The sequence below is a fragment of the Vigna radiata genome, chromosome 3 (genome assembly GCF_000741045.1).
Source record: "Vigna radiata var. radiata cultivar VC1973A chromosome 3, Vradiata_ver6, whole genome shotgun sequence".
NCBI lineage: Eukaryota > Viridiplantae > Streptophyta > Magnoliopsida > Fabales > Fabaceae > Vigna > Vigna radiata.
The window spans coordinates 4,412,090-4,430,770 of NC_028353.1; the positions used below are offsets into that span (position 1 = coordinate 4,412,090).

General features: G+C 30.5%; 3 protein-coding genes across 14 annotated transcripts; all 3 read left to right on the forward strand.

Moving 5' to 3' along the window:
- The first annotated feature begins 1,111 nt into the window (after positions 1-1,111).
- On the forward strand, positions 1,112-2,644 carry LOC106756908. 5 transcript variants are annotated; one of them, XM_022778972.1, is made up of 5 exons: positions 1,112-1,272; positions 1,377-1,497; positions 1,637-1,772; positions 1,977-2,025; positions 2,120-2,644. In XM_022778972.1, exons 1-5 carry the CDS (start codon positions 1,196-1,198, stop codon positions 2,253-2,255), a joined length of 519 nt encoding a protein of 172 aa, XP_022634693.1. In that variant the 5' UTR covers positions 1,112-1,195; the 3' UTR covers positions 2,256-2,644. The 5 variants fall into 5 exon arrangements, with proteins under 5 accessions (XP_022634693.1, XP_022634692.1, XP_022634691.1 ...); XM_022778971.1 differs by having other exon boundaries at positions 1,947-2,025; positions 2,120-2,643; XM_022778970.1 differs by having other exon boundaries at positions 1,637-1,907; positions 2,120-2,640.
- Positions 2,645-10,062: 7,418 nt separating this feature from the next.
- On the forward strand, positions 10,063-12,315 carry LOC106757763 (probable protein phosphatase 2C 38). The gene is made up of 5 exons (XM_014640552.2): positions 10,063-10,421; positions 10,506-10,904; positions 11,199-11,566; positions 11,675-11,911; positions 12,011-12,315. Exons 2-5 carry the CDS (start codon positions 10,616-10,618, stop codon positions 12,227-12,229), a joined length of 1,113 nt encoding a protein of 370 aa, XP_014496038.1. The 5' UTR covers positions 10,063-10,421; positions 10,506-10,615; the 3' UTR covers positions 12,230-12,315.
- A 266-nt stretch (positions 12,316-12,581) lies between these two features.
- Positions 12,582-17,601, forward strand: LOC106757762 (pentatricopeptide repeat-containing protein At3g53360, mitochondrial). 8 transcript variants are annotated; one of them, XM_022779177.1, is made up of 3 exons: positions 12,582-12,760; positions 13,065-15,877; positions 16,221-17,601. In XM_022779177.1, exons 2-3 carry the CDS (start codon positions 13,608-13,610, stop codon positions 16,267-16,269), a joined length of 2,319 nt encoding a protein of 772 aa, XP_022634898.1. In that variant the 5' UTR covers positions 12,582-12,760; positions 13,065-13,607; the 3' UTR covers positions 16,270-17,601. The 8 variants fall into 8 exon arrangements, 6 of the variants coding, with proteins under 6 accessions (XP_022634898.1, XP_022634900.1, XP_014496035.1 ...); XR_002667350.1 differs by lacking the exon at positions 12,582-12,760 and having other exon boundaries at positions 12,987-16,143; positions 16,221-16,308; positions 16,613-17,601; XM_022779179.1 differs by lacking the exon at positions 12,582-12,760 and having other exon boundaries at positions 12,987-14,194; positions 14,426-15,877.
- The last annotated feature ends 1,080 nt before the right edge of the window (positions 17,602-18,681 follow it).

Below are 18,681 nucleotides of genomic sequence, written 5' to 3' on the forward strand. Positions count from 1 at the left end.
ACCTTCAAATAATCAATTTAAGAGTAAAATATAATTATACCGTAACTAAACCAATATTAATTAAATATCTACCATCAAACTTATAAATAAATATTTTAAGTAAGGAAATATGTTTATGCATTTATTATTGTATTAGCGACTAATTATCAAAAATTAAATTAACTTTGATATGGAAATACTTTTTACAAATATTTTTCTAACGATTTAAACGAATATAAGCTTATTGAATAACATTTAGACTTTTATCTATACAAAACAATCCGAACTATTGACCTGATGCAAATGCCATTGATTTGAAAAAAAAAAAAAAAAACATTTTTTCCCACACTGGTCCAGAAAACTTTGCTCATTACTAAAACTTGAATCTCTTTTTCTTGTTATCAATTGAGGTAGACAAATTTGGAGTCTTAAGAATTCTTTTTAAGATAGCGTTCGCCCGTGAATAGGCTAAAAAATCATATTTGAATTCATATTTCTGAACCCTCAGTTTTTCAAATAAATAATGCAAAATGGTCCAAATATTTTTATTAAAAATATGCTCTTTTTGTTGAGAGAGAAACAAAGTTGAATTTTAGGTGACAATAAAATAAAATGAATTTATATAATATAAGGTGCACTAACCAATAACTGTTGGTGGGTATTTCACGAAAATCAGTAACATTGTGTGTCTGTTTGTGTCATGAGATGATTTAAACGGGTCACACAGGTTAAGATGATGCATACGAAATCAACAGATTTTAAGAATAAAATAATATATTCTTATAAAATAAATAGAAAGTCTATAATATGTACAAATAACATTTTCTCATCATCAAAACATAGAACCAGTAACACATAAAAATCAACTAATTGTTTCTAATATTTTTTTTTTCTGATCAATGACAATCCGCCTTTTAAAATAAAAGAAAAACTACACATTTTTTATTTTATTTCTCATAAATGAAAATATTAAATTTCATTTTAATTAATAATAATTTTATATATCGATGTGAAATTTTTATTACATTATTATTATTTTAAAGTCGACAATTTTGTTTACATGTAGTGTGATAATAATATAATGTTGTCTTTAAATTCTGCATTGCATGACTCATTTTGTAGAACACAAATGTTTCATAAAAATTTTACTAGGAAAGATTCGGAGTTCTGAAACGGTGATCGTTGCAGCAGCAGTACTTGTCTGCAACACACAAAGATGACAACTTGCTGCGGCCGAAGGACAGAGAACAAGCCAATAACACCTGCCACAGTCAAGCAGAATCACACATGGAGGTGGGTTTCTCAATTCTCTCTCTCACGGACCTTCTTTCAAATAGGTTATGTCACTGCTAAGAAAAATAAAATAAAATGGAATTCACATTGTTTCGAATGATCAGTGGCAAGAAAACGGAAGAACATGATGGTTGGAATGCTCTCGAGTGCCTCAGAGGGAGATTACTAGCAGAGAGACAGGCTTCAAAGGTTGCCAAAGAACAAGCAGAATCATTGTGCAACAAGGTCATTTTCATACATTGCTTCTTCTTTCCTTAGATTAGGGAAACAAAATGACATAACTTCTGCTTTCTGCTTCATAAACTTTATTCTGTGGTTTTATTTTTGTCTCCCTAAAATTGAAAATAAAAATCTTTGGTTTTAGCAGTTTAATGAGCTGGAAAAGAAGCTCAAAGAAGAGATTAAACTAAGAGACAAAGCAGAAAGAAAGCTTAAACTTTTAAAGAAGAAGCTTGAATGTTTCAATGTGTCCACCCCGTCATTGCAAAAATGTCATTCGGGTGAGAAATGTGAACTCTTCTGCGGATCATCTTTATGTAGTGCAGCTTTGTTAGAAAATGAAGTCCGCAACCACAATGTTGCAGAAGAACATGCACTCGCTCATACCCACAATAGTCCATTCATCACCAAAGATGGTGATTCTCTGTTAACTGATACTTCTTGTTGTAATTCAGACCTCGGTAACTTTCTCCCTCAAATTTCAGGCAAGACGCCAAATCAGAGCTCAGATAATTTGAAGAATGGCGAAAATAGGTGTTCCATTTGAAATTGAAGTCATATTGCATTTGATGAAATTTTGGATCTTTTAGTTGAATTTGTTGGCTGATTTCGGTTGTTTCTATGTTAGGCTTTCACTTTCAAGATCAAAATCATTGGCGAAAGGTTATAATTCTCAGGGTAGCTATGGTTATTATGGTTCAAATCCAAGTCCTGCTCAAGCTTCACCTGAAATGATTAGTCAGAATCCAAATCCAAGATTATAGTAGCAGGTATTACATTAGAAAATGTGGAGACATTATATTAGACGAGTAGTTTTTGTCCTACAACTTAATTTGCTTGTGTTGACAAATTACCAATTTTCAACTTAAGATGTGTTTCAGTCTTTCTGGGTTTCTAGTTTGAGCTCAAAACCACCATGGCACTGCCATTAGTTGCTGTGACTTTTCCAGCAACTTGGACATAACAAACCAATCAATTAAGAGTGTTTGAAGTCATAAATGCATAAAGAACAAGTCAAACTATAAAAAGTGTGTATTTTGGAATAGTGAATGGTGTGATAACTTGATTGGTGTGAGGCAGTAACTTCCATTTACATTATAAAACTTAAACTTGCGAGCTTCAGCATACTGCTCAGATGGCAAACAATCAGAATCATTCATGGCAGGCAAACTTGTCTACATCTCACTCTATGTTCAAGATTATTCAAATTGATTAAATTCAAAACTTTAGTTTCCCGTGATTGTTTATTTTGCTGGATTTTTTTTTTTAAATGATATTGTATTTGTGAAAAACTTTTCATTTTCTTTCTTCAAAGTTACTCTAAATGACACTAACTTGCCTAATTTCAAAAGAAGTTTTTCTTTTGTTAATTAAGTTTTAAGTATTGATAAGTTTGAGTATTTTAAATTGAATCTTTATTAAATCTTTAGTTCATTGAGTACTCAATTTTTATGTTTTTTTAATTAAATTGTATAGTTAACTTTTCGATTAATGGAGCGAGCGATGTAATTATTATTTTGTTTATTTGTTTGTGTAATATAATAAAATTTACGTATGTGATTAATTTTTCTTATATTGTATTTATAGAAAAAATATGAATTAAATTTAAAATACAAATAAAAAACAATAATAGACAAATAATAAAACATAAAAATAAAATATTTATCTAAGATATATAATAATATAATATATTTAACCGTCTAAGAAATTTGAGAGTATATATTTAATGTATGAAATGATATAATATATTTAGCCGTCTAAGTAATTTTTATTGTTCTTATTGAACGAAGTTGTTATATCTTTTGATAATTTCATATATGATAACCCAGAAAGCATAACCACTGAGATGTTCTTATTATCTATTATGTTTTTAATAAAACTAATAAAAGTTATTAACATATTATTTGTAATATCACGCATATAAATAGTGTTACTTATTTAACAGAAAAATTAAACATAGAAATTTAATTAAAAATATAAAAAATTGGAGTATATATATATTAAGGTAAAGTTTTAATAAAATTTAAATAAAATATTTAAATTTATTGTGAATTTATATCTTAATCAAACCTTACTTTTTATAATAAAATAACATTCACACTATTTTTCTTCCATTTTATGATTAAATTCGTAGATTCTTAGTAAAACAAGATAATAATACAAGATCAAAATGTACTGAGTAAAACGTAAAGAAAAGGACAATAATATTTTGACAATATTTTTTGACAATTTTTTTTATAACGAGATACATGTCATCATTTTATTGGTCTATTTGAATTTATGTTTAAAAAATACTTAAAACAGACCAATCACAAACTATCACATAGTTTGTTAAAAAAGTGGTGTTAAAAAAAGTTTTTCCTAAAGAAAAACATATCTTTAACATTTTTTTACAACTTTTTTATACTTGTTTATGTAACCGTTTGTGATTTAGTTGAACTATTTAAAATAAAATCCCTACTTACATACACTCAAAATCAAATGAGCTCAAAGTTTAACTTGTATTTAGCAACAGAATAACTAAAAGATAGAAACATATGAATATCAAACTAACGCCAAAAACAAAATAACAGTGATCATAAAAAGGGATTATGGCCTATGGAATCTACTAGATACAACAAATTAATCTGCTAGAAAGGGGGACCAGAAGAACCATGGAATGTACTAGATTCAATATTTAATAAAGACGAAGGATACCATGTGGTATGGTTTTACATTTCATGGTATATTGTATGATCTTGTTCCTTGTCTATTGCTAAGATGGTTTGAGATATGGCATTGTTACGTGGTCATATTCTCATGATTATGAGTTTATTTCATGTGAACATGTTACATGTCGTAGGTCAAATGTTGGTCTTTGCTTTGTTAAGCAAGTCATCATACTTAATTACTTTATTTAAAAGTTAATACAATGCCTAATTATTGTGTAGCTACTTAGATATATTAAAATTTTAAGATAAGCTTGTTGGAGGAATACAACTTCTGGAGTATAAGAATGATTAAGGATATATACATTTGTTTCAATTCCTAAGAAATACGAAGGTTTTATGGTTACTGTAAAACGAAGTTGTTATGGATGTAAAATAATAAGTAATTTTTATTCATTGTAAAATGATCTCTTGTAACAACTTATCTCAATGAAAATAATATAAATTATTTTGTTTTGTATGAAATATAATATCATTTTTGTATTATTCATAAATATTCATATTTTTTAATAAGTAGAGAAAATAAATAATAGATGAAAAATTATAAAATATAAATTTTTTAGTATAATTAAATAAAATGAATAATAAGACACAATTGAGAATATTAAATTTTATATAAAAAAAAACTTCAAACTTAATTAAATCTAAAAACTATATAACAGTCTCTAAATATACTTAAGAAATATTTCTTTTAAGTATAAATTTATATAAAAATGGATTTTATTTATAATCCCAAATAAAATTATATCATAAATATTAATAAAAATAAAAATAAAAAACAAAGTTTAAATTTAAGCAAAAAATTGTTTCATAAGTTTTGTTATAAAACATAAACTAATAAATCAAATAAAATAAAAAATAATAATGATTTTGTCATCAATCATTTTATTTTGTTCATTTGATTCTAAGAAAGTACTTAAATAAAAAGTTACTAATAATGAACATTGAAATATTTTAATCTTTTTAAAAAGGAAGGAAAATGACACTAAAAAACATTTAAAAAGGCTTATAACACAACATATTAAATACTTCTTATGTCATTAGTGTGGTTATCCAATCGATACATTATCCACATGAGAGACATTTATAACTATATAGCAAAAATGTGATCCTTCAACAGTGAAAGAAAGCCTAGGAATACTGTTTTTCAAGAAAAAAGGACAATTATCCATGGAGGTAGGACCCATTGTAGACAAAAAAAAAGTTCACATTGCATGTGTTTTAGGAGGAAAATTCGTAACATGAACTTAGAAAGAAATGTATAGTCTAACATAAAGCTTTAAGCTATGGTTGATTTTGAGATATTATAGATAATAAGATAATTAGTATTGCCTACAATTTAGTACAACTTAACAAAACAAAGTTCATATTTAGTATCTAATTAAAAAAAATATTTAAATGAGATGATCTTGGCCTTATTTATGAATAATAATTAGAAAGAAATGAAATAGAAAATTTGGCAGTGACATTAGTAGGGGAAATAACAAATATGGTAAGATGAATGGTGTCATTTGCTATGCCTCTCCTTTCACACTAGAAATAGGACAACACACATAATTATTAACATGTTATATGATACACTAAATGCACCAATTTTACACTTATAGGATTTCACTCTCCACCTTTCAATTCAAATTTCCTTTATGCCCTATTTCTTTCTCTTCCCACAAAAATCATTACATACGTAAACATGCTATGTTTATACAAATTTGATAACCCAACATGTGAAATCATTTCATACGTAAACTATTATTATGTTCTTATCATGTGAAATAACTTCAATACATTACATTAATTCTTTTCCATCTTTTAAATCCTTTTTTCATCAATCCCTTTCTCATTTTTTTCTTTCACCATATTAACAAAATCCTTCATCAAGTAAACATTGCCTTTCTTGGCCTCAAATGGAAAATATATTTACACAAATTTGAAAACGAATTATCAAGAATTATGGTCAAGGTTTCTAAAATTAATATTTAGGGATATGAAAGCAATTTGAAGATATAGGTGTCACATAATCATTCACATCAACTCAATATCATATTATATGAGGCAAGTTGGATGTCACTTTCACAAATAATTGAAACAATGGAAGGATTATACCGAAATGGAAAAATGGTTTTTGAAAAATTAGTTTCAAACAAGATTAATAAATGTTGAAAAAAAATTACATTAATTAGAGATACAATAAACTTACAATATATAAATAATTATAAATATCATTTTTATGTTTAGTTTTATGCAATTAAGTTTAATTTAAAATTCACTTTTTTAAAATGATATAAAAATCATAAATTTTTTTAATGAAATTTATTATTTGTTGATCATTATGTTACTCGTTATCAATTTTTATACTCAAAATGTAAATATCTATTTAAAAGAGTGTGTTGAAAATTTAAAAAAATTAAAGATAAAATGAATTTATTATTTAAAGTATTAAATTTATAAGATTGAGTTTAATTAAAAAATATATGATAAAGTTTTGTAGAATAAAAAAATTAGTTAAAGAGTTGTTGGGCATTCTAGTCTTACTATAGGTTGGAAATAAAGAAAGCATGATGAGTTGCTTCAGAAAGAAAGACCAAAAATTGACCCATACGAGTAACATGCGTTCTAATAATCGAGCATCCCATGTACTACTGTTATTCTATTATTCATATTTTCCTACAAATATCAAATCATTTAAATTTACTTTTAATATTCTATCAGTAAATTAAATATTTCAGGAATTACCTGGATGGACGTGCGGCTCATTTTTTAATGTCTTAATGCAAAATCATTTATATTTATTTTTATGGAATATGAACTTATTATTATAATAAGTTATGGTTTTCAAGTCATATGTACGATTTCATTTATGAAATCCATTATTGAAAGAGAAAACACTGTTTAATGTTGTCGTACATGCAGGATTTTAAAGATCAAGAACCATGTGTTTCTCTATCACAATCTTAATCAATTCCGTTATCCATTGCTTCATTTTTTAATCTATTAATTAATAAATGGCTTCAATAAAAAAATACAAAAACATGAATGTAAAAGCATTAAAAAAATTATTAAAGCACAATAATAGAAAAATGAAAGAAAGAAAAATTAATAGACTTAAACAAAAATTCTATAATCTATTATAGATACCTAAATATTTGGTATGCAAAAACAAAAGTAGGTTATATTAAACTTATTTAATATGTTTCATCCTCTTAATGATTAAATTATTATGAATTAGATTAAGCATTAATCTATATATATATATATATGTCTGTCGACATATTAATTCAAACATCAAAATCACAAAAGTTAATCTAAGTCAATTCTCCAAACAAACAAACTTGTTGTGACTAATAAATCAATTTCAAAATAAAATTATCTTAAGACAAACTACTATTATTTAGGATAATGATATTTAGATAACATTTTTTTGACAACATTTGAACATTGATTACATGTCAATATGTGATTGGTCAAAAATTATTCACAATAATGTTTATGATTATTATTATTGATTGTTGAATAATTTTTAATCAATCACAAGTTGACACGTAATCAATGTTCAAATGTTGTCAAAAAAAATGTTGTCTAAATATCATTATCCTATTATTTATGAGAGACCCTTAATTTCTTAGAAATTTAGTTCACATTAAATTTCCATGATATGTATCATGGATAAAAAAAATTAAAATTATTTTGATGATATGATATGAGTAAGTGTAGTTAGTATTACTTACTATTTTACTGGCTTAATAAAATTTTAACTATGCCACAAATTTCCATTTTAATTAAAAAAATTATATTGAACGTTCAAAACATTTATACTTTTTAATTAATTTTACAGTTTCATTTTGCCATCATCATCATTCTTTCTTCATTTTAAAAAGAAAAAAAAACTAAATAATTAAAATATCTCGTAGATTCTATATTTTCAATTGAATCTTTATTAAAAAATTATTCTATTTAATGTCTAAATTTTTTATATTTTTAATTGAGACTCTGTTATCAACTAAAACAACAAAGCAGACTTATTTTGTTGTCTAAGCATAATCTCACGAATTAGCAATAAGAAAAATAAAACTCCAAAACACTAATTGTTTTACCAAATGACAATGTTTGGTTTCTACACATTGGTTGTTTGATTTTTGTTTACGTAATTAATTTAAAAAAAAATAAAATCAAACAATTTAAATTTTTATAATTAAAATTCTAAACCTTAAATGCTAAATGTAATCAGTTACGTACATCAAAAAATATAAAGATTTTTGGCACTAAATATAATAACTTATTTTTTTAATAGAAACTTAATTGAACTGGTTTTTTTATTGTTGGTATGGACACACATAAATAATGATGATACAAGATAACAGCTATGCAAAATCAAACCACATATACTCAATTTAAAATTATAAAAAATTTAAATACTAAATAAATTAAAATTTGTAAATATCTAACTTTACAATTGACTTAAATCTTAATTAAAGGTGAAATTGATTAGAAAGAAAAATGTAATTAAATTACTTGAATCAGTGGTCAACTTGGTGTATCTTGTATATATAAAATTTGATGAAATAGGGTATTTAAAATATTTAAAAAAAGAAATAAAATGTGAGGATATGAATTGATGTTAAAAAAGATGAATAATTTAATTTGGATGTATGTTTTACATGTTTCCATATTGAGTGAGGTTGAGTTGACAAGGCCACCTGCTAGCCTGACTATTCATTGAAAATCTGCTAAATACTATATATATGTTGTATCATGCATCCTGTTTTCTAACTATTCTCTGAAGAGCACGCATCCAAATTTATTATAGGTGGAACCCATGCAAAACCATCATTCACTTTGCTACTATCCATAACCACAATATATAATCGACAAATCCTTCTCTTTCCATAAACTATTGCTCGCTAACTAATACACCTTCACCAAATTATCATATTGAAGTTGATGGAATTTCAAAACCACACTCTGTTGTTTCATACAGTGAATGCATGCATCATTTCAAGTTCCAAGGTGTCTTCATCCGCGTATATACCTTTTCTGATGTCTACAGCTGCACTCTCTCCTCACCCTTCTCAATCATACCTTTCAAACCTTATACACCAAAAGGATTTAAATATCTGTTTAAGACAGGGATTAGTCTTTGCCTAACATAGTTGTATCCAGAAAATAGTATTTATCAAATGAAAATGTTGCAGGGTTTTTGACTGGAAAAATAAAAAGAAAATATCAGAATAATACAGATTCATTATGCAGTGAGTCGGTGACAGAAAAATGAAATGACCATACAGGAGAAATTGGGTGAATGAATTTGGTACTGGATATGATAAGAGTCCATTTTTCTTTTCCTGGTTAAATTTGTTAGGTTAAAGCCAAAGTGAACTTTGCCATTTTACTTATTTGACCACCCCGGAACATGTTTGTGGAAAAAAAGTGTTAAAGGACCACTTTTTGGACATATTTTACTCCTGAGATGTTGTGTTGTGTTGTGTTGTTCAGTTTCTAATTTTTCTTTATCACATATTTACACTTACCTAGATTTTTATGTCTTGTTACAACTCAGACATATAGGAAAGTATTGCAGAGTTAAACAAAGTGATATGTAGCAGAAATGTGGAGATAAGTATTAGAGAGGAAAAATCAAGTGCATGAACCCATGATGGTAAAGGGTGAGAAAACCCGTGGGTCCTAGACTCTAGATTAGTAAAGTCATGCATTATCACGAAAGTTAAAGCAGGGAAAAGTCGACGTTTACCCAGAAAAATGGAAAGTGGAAGAGGTAGACAAGCAAAGTTACCTAACACTTAGGATTATACCTTTTTAATGTGATGGAACTCAAATCCTAGCCATGAAAGGCTTTTGGAAACCCACATGGCCACAGAACATTAAAATCATGTGGGACAAATGAAAGGACATGAGTTACAATGTCAGAGTTTGTAGTTTAAATCTCTTTTCATTTTCTGATCTTAGATCTAGTCTCAGTGCTCTCAAGATCCTCTGTCAAAAACATCCAAAACCCCTTTTCTTATCCATTGCTCCCTTTTATCACTCAAATCTTAGACCAACTCTGCCATATCCAAATTTTATGTGCTTTTACAGCTAAGTCTGCTGCTCAAAATTGGCACACGGAGAAGTTCCGAATGCATGCTGCTCAGGTTCAAGGTACATGCCACCAAAAGGCCTCAGTATTCTCTGAACTTGCATGAGAGTTACTTGGCTTGTCATCCCAAGGTATACTTCTCAGTTAGTTTGCCCCATACCAATTTGGCTTTTAGCTAAAATTTGTTCTTATCCTATGATGTCTGCTTTTCCTAGGTATATATATAATATAACTTCAGGATAAGAGAGCGTGTGAAGCATAAGCAGCTGAAGAAAACTTCTTCATATTTTATTACTTTAAGGGTCTGCAAAAAAAAAAAAAAATTATGGTTAGATTCTGCTGGAAGCCAGCTTCTGTGGGTGATGATGGAGATGTAAATGGGAGAGTTGAGGGACTGCTATGGTACAAGGATTTAGGAAACCATCTTTATGGGGAATTCTCAATGGCTGTGATTCAAGCAAATAGTTCATTGGAGGATCGTAGCCAACTTGAATCTGGACCCTTGACTTCTGACTATCTGGGGCCTCAAGGAACCTTTATTGGTGTATACGATGGCCATGGTGGTTCTGCAGCCTCACAGTTTGTCAGTGACAATCTCTTCGCCAATGTCAAGAGTATGATATGCCCTCAACTTTTACTATAACAATATGTGTGTTTATTGGAAGAACAATTTTTTCTCTCTGATGCTTTTCGAATCAATTGAAGACTGAAAATCCATTAGTATTTTCTTGCTTGACCCAAATATTCTGAAACTAAATCAATTACTTGGACCACAACTGCAAAGTAGCATAATTTGGACCATACTTTTGGCAGTGAAAACTGAAATTGTTAATGATTTAAAATATAAGAAAGTCAAATAGAAACAAACATCCATAGAAGTTTAATAACCTCTTTTGTGTGTAAAGCAGGTTTCGCAGCTGAGCATCGAGGCATATCAGAGAATGTTATACGAAGGGCATTTTCTGCAACAGAAGAGGGTTTTCTGTCTGTTGTGAAGAAACAGTGGCTAAGCAAACCACAGATTGCATCTACCGGTACATGTTGTTTGGCAGGGATAATTTGCAATGGCATGCTATATGTTGCAAATGCAGGAGACTCAAGGGTGGTGCTGGGGAGAGTAGAGAGAGCAACAAGGGAAACAACAGCTATCCAATTGTCTGCAGAGCACAACGTTAACATCCAAATGGAGAGAGATGAAGTTCGGACAAGGCACCCTTATGATCCACAAATCGTGGTTAAGAAACACAATGTTTGGCGTGTGAAAGGCCTCATACAGGTAAAAATTAGAGAGATTCATAGCATTAATTGTTAAGTGGTTCCTTGTTGATTGTTGAGAAGAAAATAAAACATGAGAATTCAAAGTTAACAGATTTGGCCTTTGCAGGTTTCAAGATCCATAGGTGATGCATATCTGAAGAAACAAGAATTTAACAGGGAGCCTCTGCCGAATAAGTTTAGACTACCCGAACCCTTCTTTAAGCCAATTCTTAGCTATGAACCAGAAATATCAGTGCATAAACTTGGTCCTGAAGATCAATTTCTCATCTTTGCTTCTGATGGTTTGTGGGAGCAACTTAGCAACCAAGAAGTTGTGAATATAGTCAGCAATAGTCCACGCAATGTAAGTTTCCTTTACATCCACCAAAGGATATGTGTGTGTTGTTTTATCATGCAAAAGTTCTTTCTGAATATTAATGGTTGGTGGTAATTGATGTTGCAGGGTATTGGTAGGAGACTTGTGAAAGCTGCACTTCGAGAAGCAGCAAGGAAGAGAGAAATGAGAGTGTCAGACCTGCAAAAGATAGAAGAAGGAGTGAGGAGACACTTCCACGATGATATTACAGTTATTGTTGTATATCTAAATCCCAAACTCATAGATAATAGCTCTCTATTGGCTTCTCCTCTTTCAATCAGAGGAGGTGGGTCAGCCAATTTTTAGTTCAAACAATCATGCTCTTCCTGTTTACAAAATTGTTACCGAAACAACATAGTCAAATAACATAACATCACACTTCCACAACCGCAGCAGCATGCTTTCTCAAGTCCTTCAAGCGAAGCAGTTTGTGATTGATCAAATAAATTTCTCAAAACCTTCTCTCAAAATGCTAAAGAAAATAAGCACAAGCGTTATTAGTCTGACATTGTGCTGATACAGGAATTTAAGGAAATAGTAAAAATTTACATCTACAGTTATGACTATAAAGAAGCAAGTTAAATGTCACAATTTTTGTTCCGTTGTTGAATTGATTAACGAGAAGTAAATGTGGTCAAATTCATTCCTAAACGATAATTTTGGTGGTATCTTGGATGGCGATGCTACATTAAATTAAATGCACATGTGTCTACTGCATTTCAAAAATGTTGCGCATAATCTAGCGTAATATTCTATCCTGCAAACATTGGAACAACCGAAAAGCAATGCATTAGAAACAGAGGGTGATGAAATTTCAAAAGCTTTGTTTCTTCATAGGTTAGTTCATTGAGCTTTCCAACTGTAGATTCCAAAAAATATAGATTTGAGAATTCTCTATTTCTAATTAATGATAGGTGTAAAGTGAAATTACAAAATGAGGTATCTTAATAAACTTTTAGACTTTGAATAACCAATATTGTTGGCTTAAAATGACTAAATGATTAAAATAATTCATATATAATTCATAAAATAGTCCATAGTACAGCAAAAAATCATAATTTATAACATATTCATATAAAAATAACTAATAAATTTACAAATTCATAAAGAATTTCATGCCAATTTTTTCAACTCTTGTCAGAACCCAGAAGAGCAAAAAGCAATAGAGGCGGGGAAAGAAAAAAGAGTAAAAGCGAGGGCGGGGAGTGCCCGTAAGTGCGAAGGCGGCGGCCGCCGGTGAGTGCGACGGTGGTGTCAACAATGGTCGTCGTGAAGCTCGTGCCTCGTGTGGGCCTTCTCCTCTGGTTCTGATATGCGAAACAGAACCCTACCAGAAAGATCGACACGGCGCATGGTCCTCGGATCCAGCGAGCACCCTCGCATAATTGCTCCTATCATCCAGCCTCCGCGTCAGCTCGCTTGGTGGTGTAAACTCGTAGGATACGAGTTTGCGAGTTTACTCGCGATTTTAACAACACTGCGCCCAGGTACTACATAATCATATGCGGTTTCTTGATATTCGCCCAATACCTGGCTTTACATAAGTGGGTTCATCTAATTGTGCATTTTTTATTTCATTAATCACAAACACTAATTTGTGTCGACTTCATTATCCTGACACCACACCCAGTGAGATTCTCAACAATAAGAAGAACTTCACTTGCTTTGTCGACATCCCCTGTCCATGATCATTCCAAGCCAAATTCGATGTATATATAATTGTACAAGACCTATTGTATCAACAAGAGTAGTCTCCAGTCTCAGTACAGATTTATCAACCAACAATTACATCAACTTGATGTGCAAGCAACAGCATTACAAAGAAGCACTTGATGCATTTAATTTCAATCTAGAGAAATCGAGTATCCACCTAGAACCAAGCACTTATGCGAATCTAATACTGGCATGTACCAACTTTAGATCTCTAAATTACGGCAAGAAAATCCATGATCACATTTCAAAATCCAAGTGTCAGCCAGACCTTGTTCTCCAAAATCATATTCTTAATATGTATGCAAAATGTGGTTCTCTGAAGGATGCTAGAAAATTTTTTGATGCTATGAAGCTGCGTAATGTGGTCTCTTGGACTATAATGATCTCCGGATACATGCAGAATGATGAAGAGAATGATGCCATCATCATGTATATTCAAATGCTGCGATCAGGTTATCTCCCAGACCAATATACATTTGGAAGCATCATTAAGGCTTGCTGCATTGGGGCAGATATAGACTTCGGCAGACAACTACATGGTCATGTCATTAAATCAGGGTATGATCATCACTTAATTGCACAAAACGCTCTTATCTCAATGTATACGAAGTTTGGACAAATTTCACATGCCTCAGGTGTGTTTGCTATGATTTCCTCGAAGGATTTAATTTCCTGGGCTTCTATGATTACAGGGTTTACTCAACTTCGTAATGACATAGAAGCTTTATATGTTTTCAGAGATATGCTCAGGCAATCTGTTTATCAACCAAATGAGTTTATATTTGGCAGTGTATTCAGTGCTTGCGGAAGCCTTCTCGAACCAGAATTTGGAAGGCAGATTCATGGAGTCTGCGCTAAACTTGGTTTAGGGAGGAACATTTTTGCCGGGTGCTCCCTCTGTGACATGTATGCAAAATTTGGATTCTTACCTTTGGCAGAAAGGGCATTTTATCAAATTGAAAGCCCGGATTTAGTGTCATGGAATGCAATTATTGCAGCATTTTCTGACAGTGGTCATGTTAATGAAGCGGTATCATTTTTTCGCCAGATGATGCATACAGGATTGATGCCAGATGACATTACTTTTCTCTCCTTACTCTGTCCTTGTGGGAGCTTTTTGACACGTAACCAAGGCATGCAAATGCATTCTTACATTATTAAAGTAGGTTTAGATAAGGAAGCAGCTGTATGCAACTCTTTGTTGACGATGTACACAAAGTGTTCAAGTCTACATGATGCATTCAATGTTTTCACATATTTGGGTAAAAGAGCCAATTTAGTTTCCTGGAATGCAATTCTATCGGCATGCTTGCAGCACAAACATGCAGGAGAGGCTTTTAGATTATTTAAGCTAATGCTCGTTTCTGAAAATAAGCCTGACAATATCACCATAACTACCATATTAGGTACTTGTGCAGAATTGGCATCTCTAGAAGTTGGGAATCAAGTCCATTGCTTTACTGTTAAAAGTGGGCTAGTGGTTGATGTTTCCGTCCGCAATAGACTGATTGATATGTATGCAAAGTGTGGATCACTTAAACATGCTCGTGATGTTTTTGATTCAACCCAGAACCCGGATATTGTCTCGTGGAGTAGTTTAATTGTTGGCTATGCTCAGTTTGGACTTGGCCATGAAGCTCTTAATCTCTTTAGAATGATGAGGAATCTTGGTGTCCAGCCTAATGAGGTCACATATCTGGGGGTTCTCAGTGCATGCAGTCACATTGGATTGGTGGAGGAAGGTTGGCACTTGTATAAAACCATGGAAGTGGAACTAGGTATTGCACCAACAAGAGAGCATGTTTCTTGCATAGTTGATTTGCTTGCTCGTGCTGGATGCTTGTATGAAGCAGAGAATTTTATTAAGAAAACAGGATTTGATCCTGACATTACTACATGGAAAACTCTACTCGCTTCCTGTAAAACTCATGGTAATGTTGACATAGGAAAACAAGCTGCAGAAAATATATTAAAACTCGATCCTTTCAATTCAGCTGCTCTAGTGCTACTTTCTAATATAAATGCTTCTGCCGGCAACTGGAAAGAAGTTGCGAGACTAAGGCATTTAATGAAACAAATGGGTGTACAGAAGGTTCCTGGTCAAAGTTGGATAGAATTTAAGGATCAGATCCACGTGTTCTTCTCAGAAGACAGTTCTCATCCACAGAGCGGCAAAATCTACACTATGCTAGAAGATTTATGGTTGCAGATGCTGGATCATGGTTATGATCCTTGCCAAAGGTTAGAAATTAGCTTTTGATAGGTTCTCACCAATGGTTATAATTCTTCCCATATCTATGATGATCTTTTACTGATCCAATGAATCAATGACACTTAATTTTAAGAGTGGCATGGCATCTGATCATCATCCCCATTTTATATTATAGTAATACTAATTAAAGGGGAACTGCAAAACAGTGAATCATTACAGATACCCCTAAATAATTGGTTTTCTTCCACTCGCCAATGGCCAACGTTTTTGTTTTCTGGCATTCGTTTCAATCTAGGTAGTCCAATTCTAAAGAATATTTTTTTATTTTCTTTTTGTGATTTATGAATTCTCATCTCTTACATTTTTATATAGCGGGAAAATACTGTTGATAACTTCAGAGCTGGAAAAACATGGGTTTTGATTGCTACTGATGTGGTTGCCCGGTAAATGGATTTCAAAGGTGTGAACTGTGTGATCAATTATGATTTCCCTGATTCTGCCTCCGCTTATATCAACAGAATTGGTATCTATAGCTATGTTAATGTTGGTTTAATCTGAGAAAAGTATATGGATTATTTATAGTTAGTATTATTCTCATGGAGACTTTTGTTTCCTATATCCACGAATTATTAATATTGGTTAGCATCGTGTATAAGGACAAGTTAAATTGAAAACATGGATATTTAATAACCTTGCCGAAAAACAAAAATAATTTTGTTCTTCGTTAATATCGTTGTGGAGGTACATTTTTCTGTGTAAAGCAGGTTTTGCAGCTGAGCATCAAGACATATCAGAGAATGTTATACGAAGGGATAAACTTGCAATGGCATGCATATGTTGAAAATGAAGGAGACTCAAGAGTGGTGCTGGGGAAAGTAGAGAGAGCAAGAATGGAAACAACAGCTATCCAATTGTCTGCAGAGCACAACGTCAACATCCAAATGGAGAGAGATGAACAAATTTACTAAAATATTGTTATATCTTTCCATGCATTCTGATATACTAAAGCAACAATCATTAAACTCCTATATTCCTTTTGATGCGTAGTGTGATATTGGATAAGAGTGAACAAAATAGCTGAGTTACAGAACAAGTTTGTATCGTGTACCTCATTTGTTAATCAGATCATACAACAAATATAAAAAAAATGCCGAATTTAACATATCTAAGGAGTACATAGTCAATCAGAACTTAAATACAACCCAACATACATCAATAAAATAGAATATACACTCAACAATAGTCAAACTTTAAAACAACAAACAAAGATTATCAACTTTGTTGTAATGCGTATTGAATATAAACATCACAATCAGCCCTATCTAAATATAAACATCATCATCAACTCTGATTTATCTGAGAGAGAAACTTGAGTTAAAATAACAAAATATTTTACATCACTTTTAACTCGAAATGCAGCAGATATTTTACCTCAAGCGCATCTTGTTGAAAGTTTATTTTGAAAAGCCAAACCATTGTAAATGTGAGTAACGATTAGTGTCCAACACACTATAGACACAAAAGATGCACTTCACTTTGAGATAGTTGCGCAGTTCCCAAACTCAGCACTTCATATACTCACATAAATTCCTCTACCCACCAAAATTGTGACTGAACGCATAAACCGTAGTTAGGAATTAAAGCTGAGTATTTCACTCTAAAAAAGATCGTTTAAGAAATTTTTATACTTTTGTTACAACTTAGGATAACAAGGAGTCGGTTACCGGAACTATCTATCCATTATCGATTCAGTCTAAAAAATCTATCATGGTATATGTTCAGTTAGTTGTCCCTCGGACATCATAAAAAATGTATTTACAGTTTATATATATATATATACACACACGGTTGTATATGAATACCTGCATATAGATTTTTATATATAAAATTTTTCAATTTTAGATTAAATTATTTAAAAACAATTCATTGCAATATAAATTTAAATGAAAAATTAATTTTGAATTATAATTCAAATAAAATTGCTCACTAAAATATTAATACAAATAAATTTGGTCTAAAAAAGATTTAAATTAGTTAGATAAAAATATGAATTTAACTTTTATCAAAATAACTTCAATTACATAAATCTAAATAAAAATAGAGATATTTCACGTTTTTCTGATAATTAATATTTTTTTTACTAATTTTGGTCATTTTAAATATCAAAATAAAATTAACCAATAATTATTTATAAATTGTAGATATTTGTGATTGTAAATATTCAAATTCATTATTCACATATATTTATTAAATATTTATTTAGTATCTATAGTAGATTTTACTTGTGGATATAAATTTTTTTCATTCCTAATTAATATTACCAAGCTCACCTTGAGAGTTTCACCAAATTATGTGAGCATGAACTAGGGTTACGAATAATAAGGTGAAATACAAAATAAATCTTAAAACAATCAAAATGAAGGAAATAACTAAACATAAAATAAATGAAGGAAAACAGATAAAAGAGCCCGAGAATGCGCAACAAACTAAAAGTAAGAATAAAAGTGAAAAGAAATAGAAGGACAAGAAAAACTATATTAACATTGGACAAATATTATTGTGTTGTCTGATCCTTTAAAATTTAACAAATGAAACTTACCCTTATTGGTTGGAATGTTCCATACAAAATGGCGGTGTTTCACAATTTGACAAATAAATCTTATCCTCTTTATTTGTAGGACCTAATTTAAAAGTTAAATTTAACTATTTTCATAAGATTCAATCTAAAATATCTCCTGCACTAATTATTTTTCCCTTAATTATAAATATTTTCTAAATTCATGAAATAATAATGAAAAAGATTACTGTTTAAGTTTGCATAGTCTAAATTTTC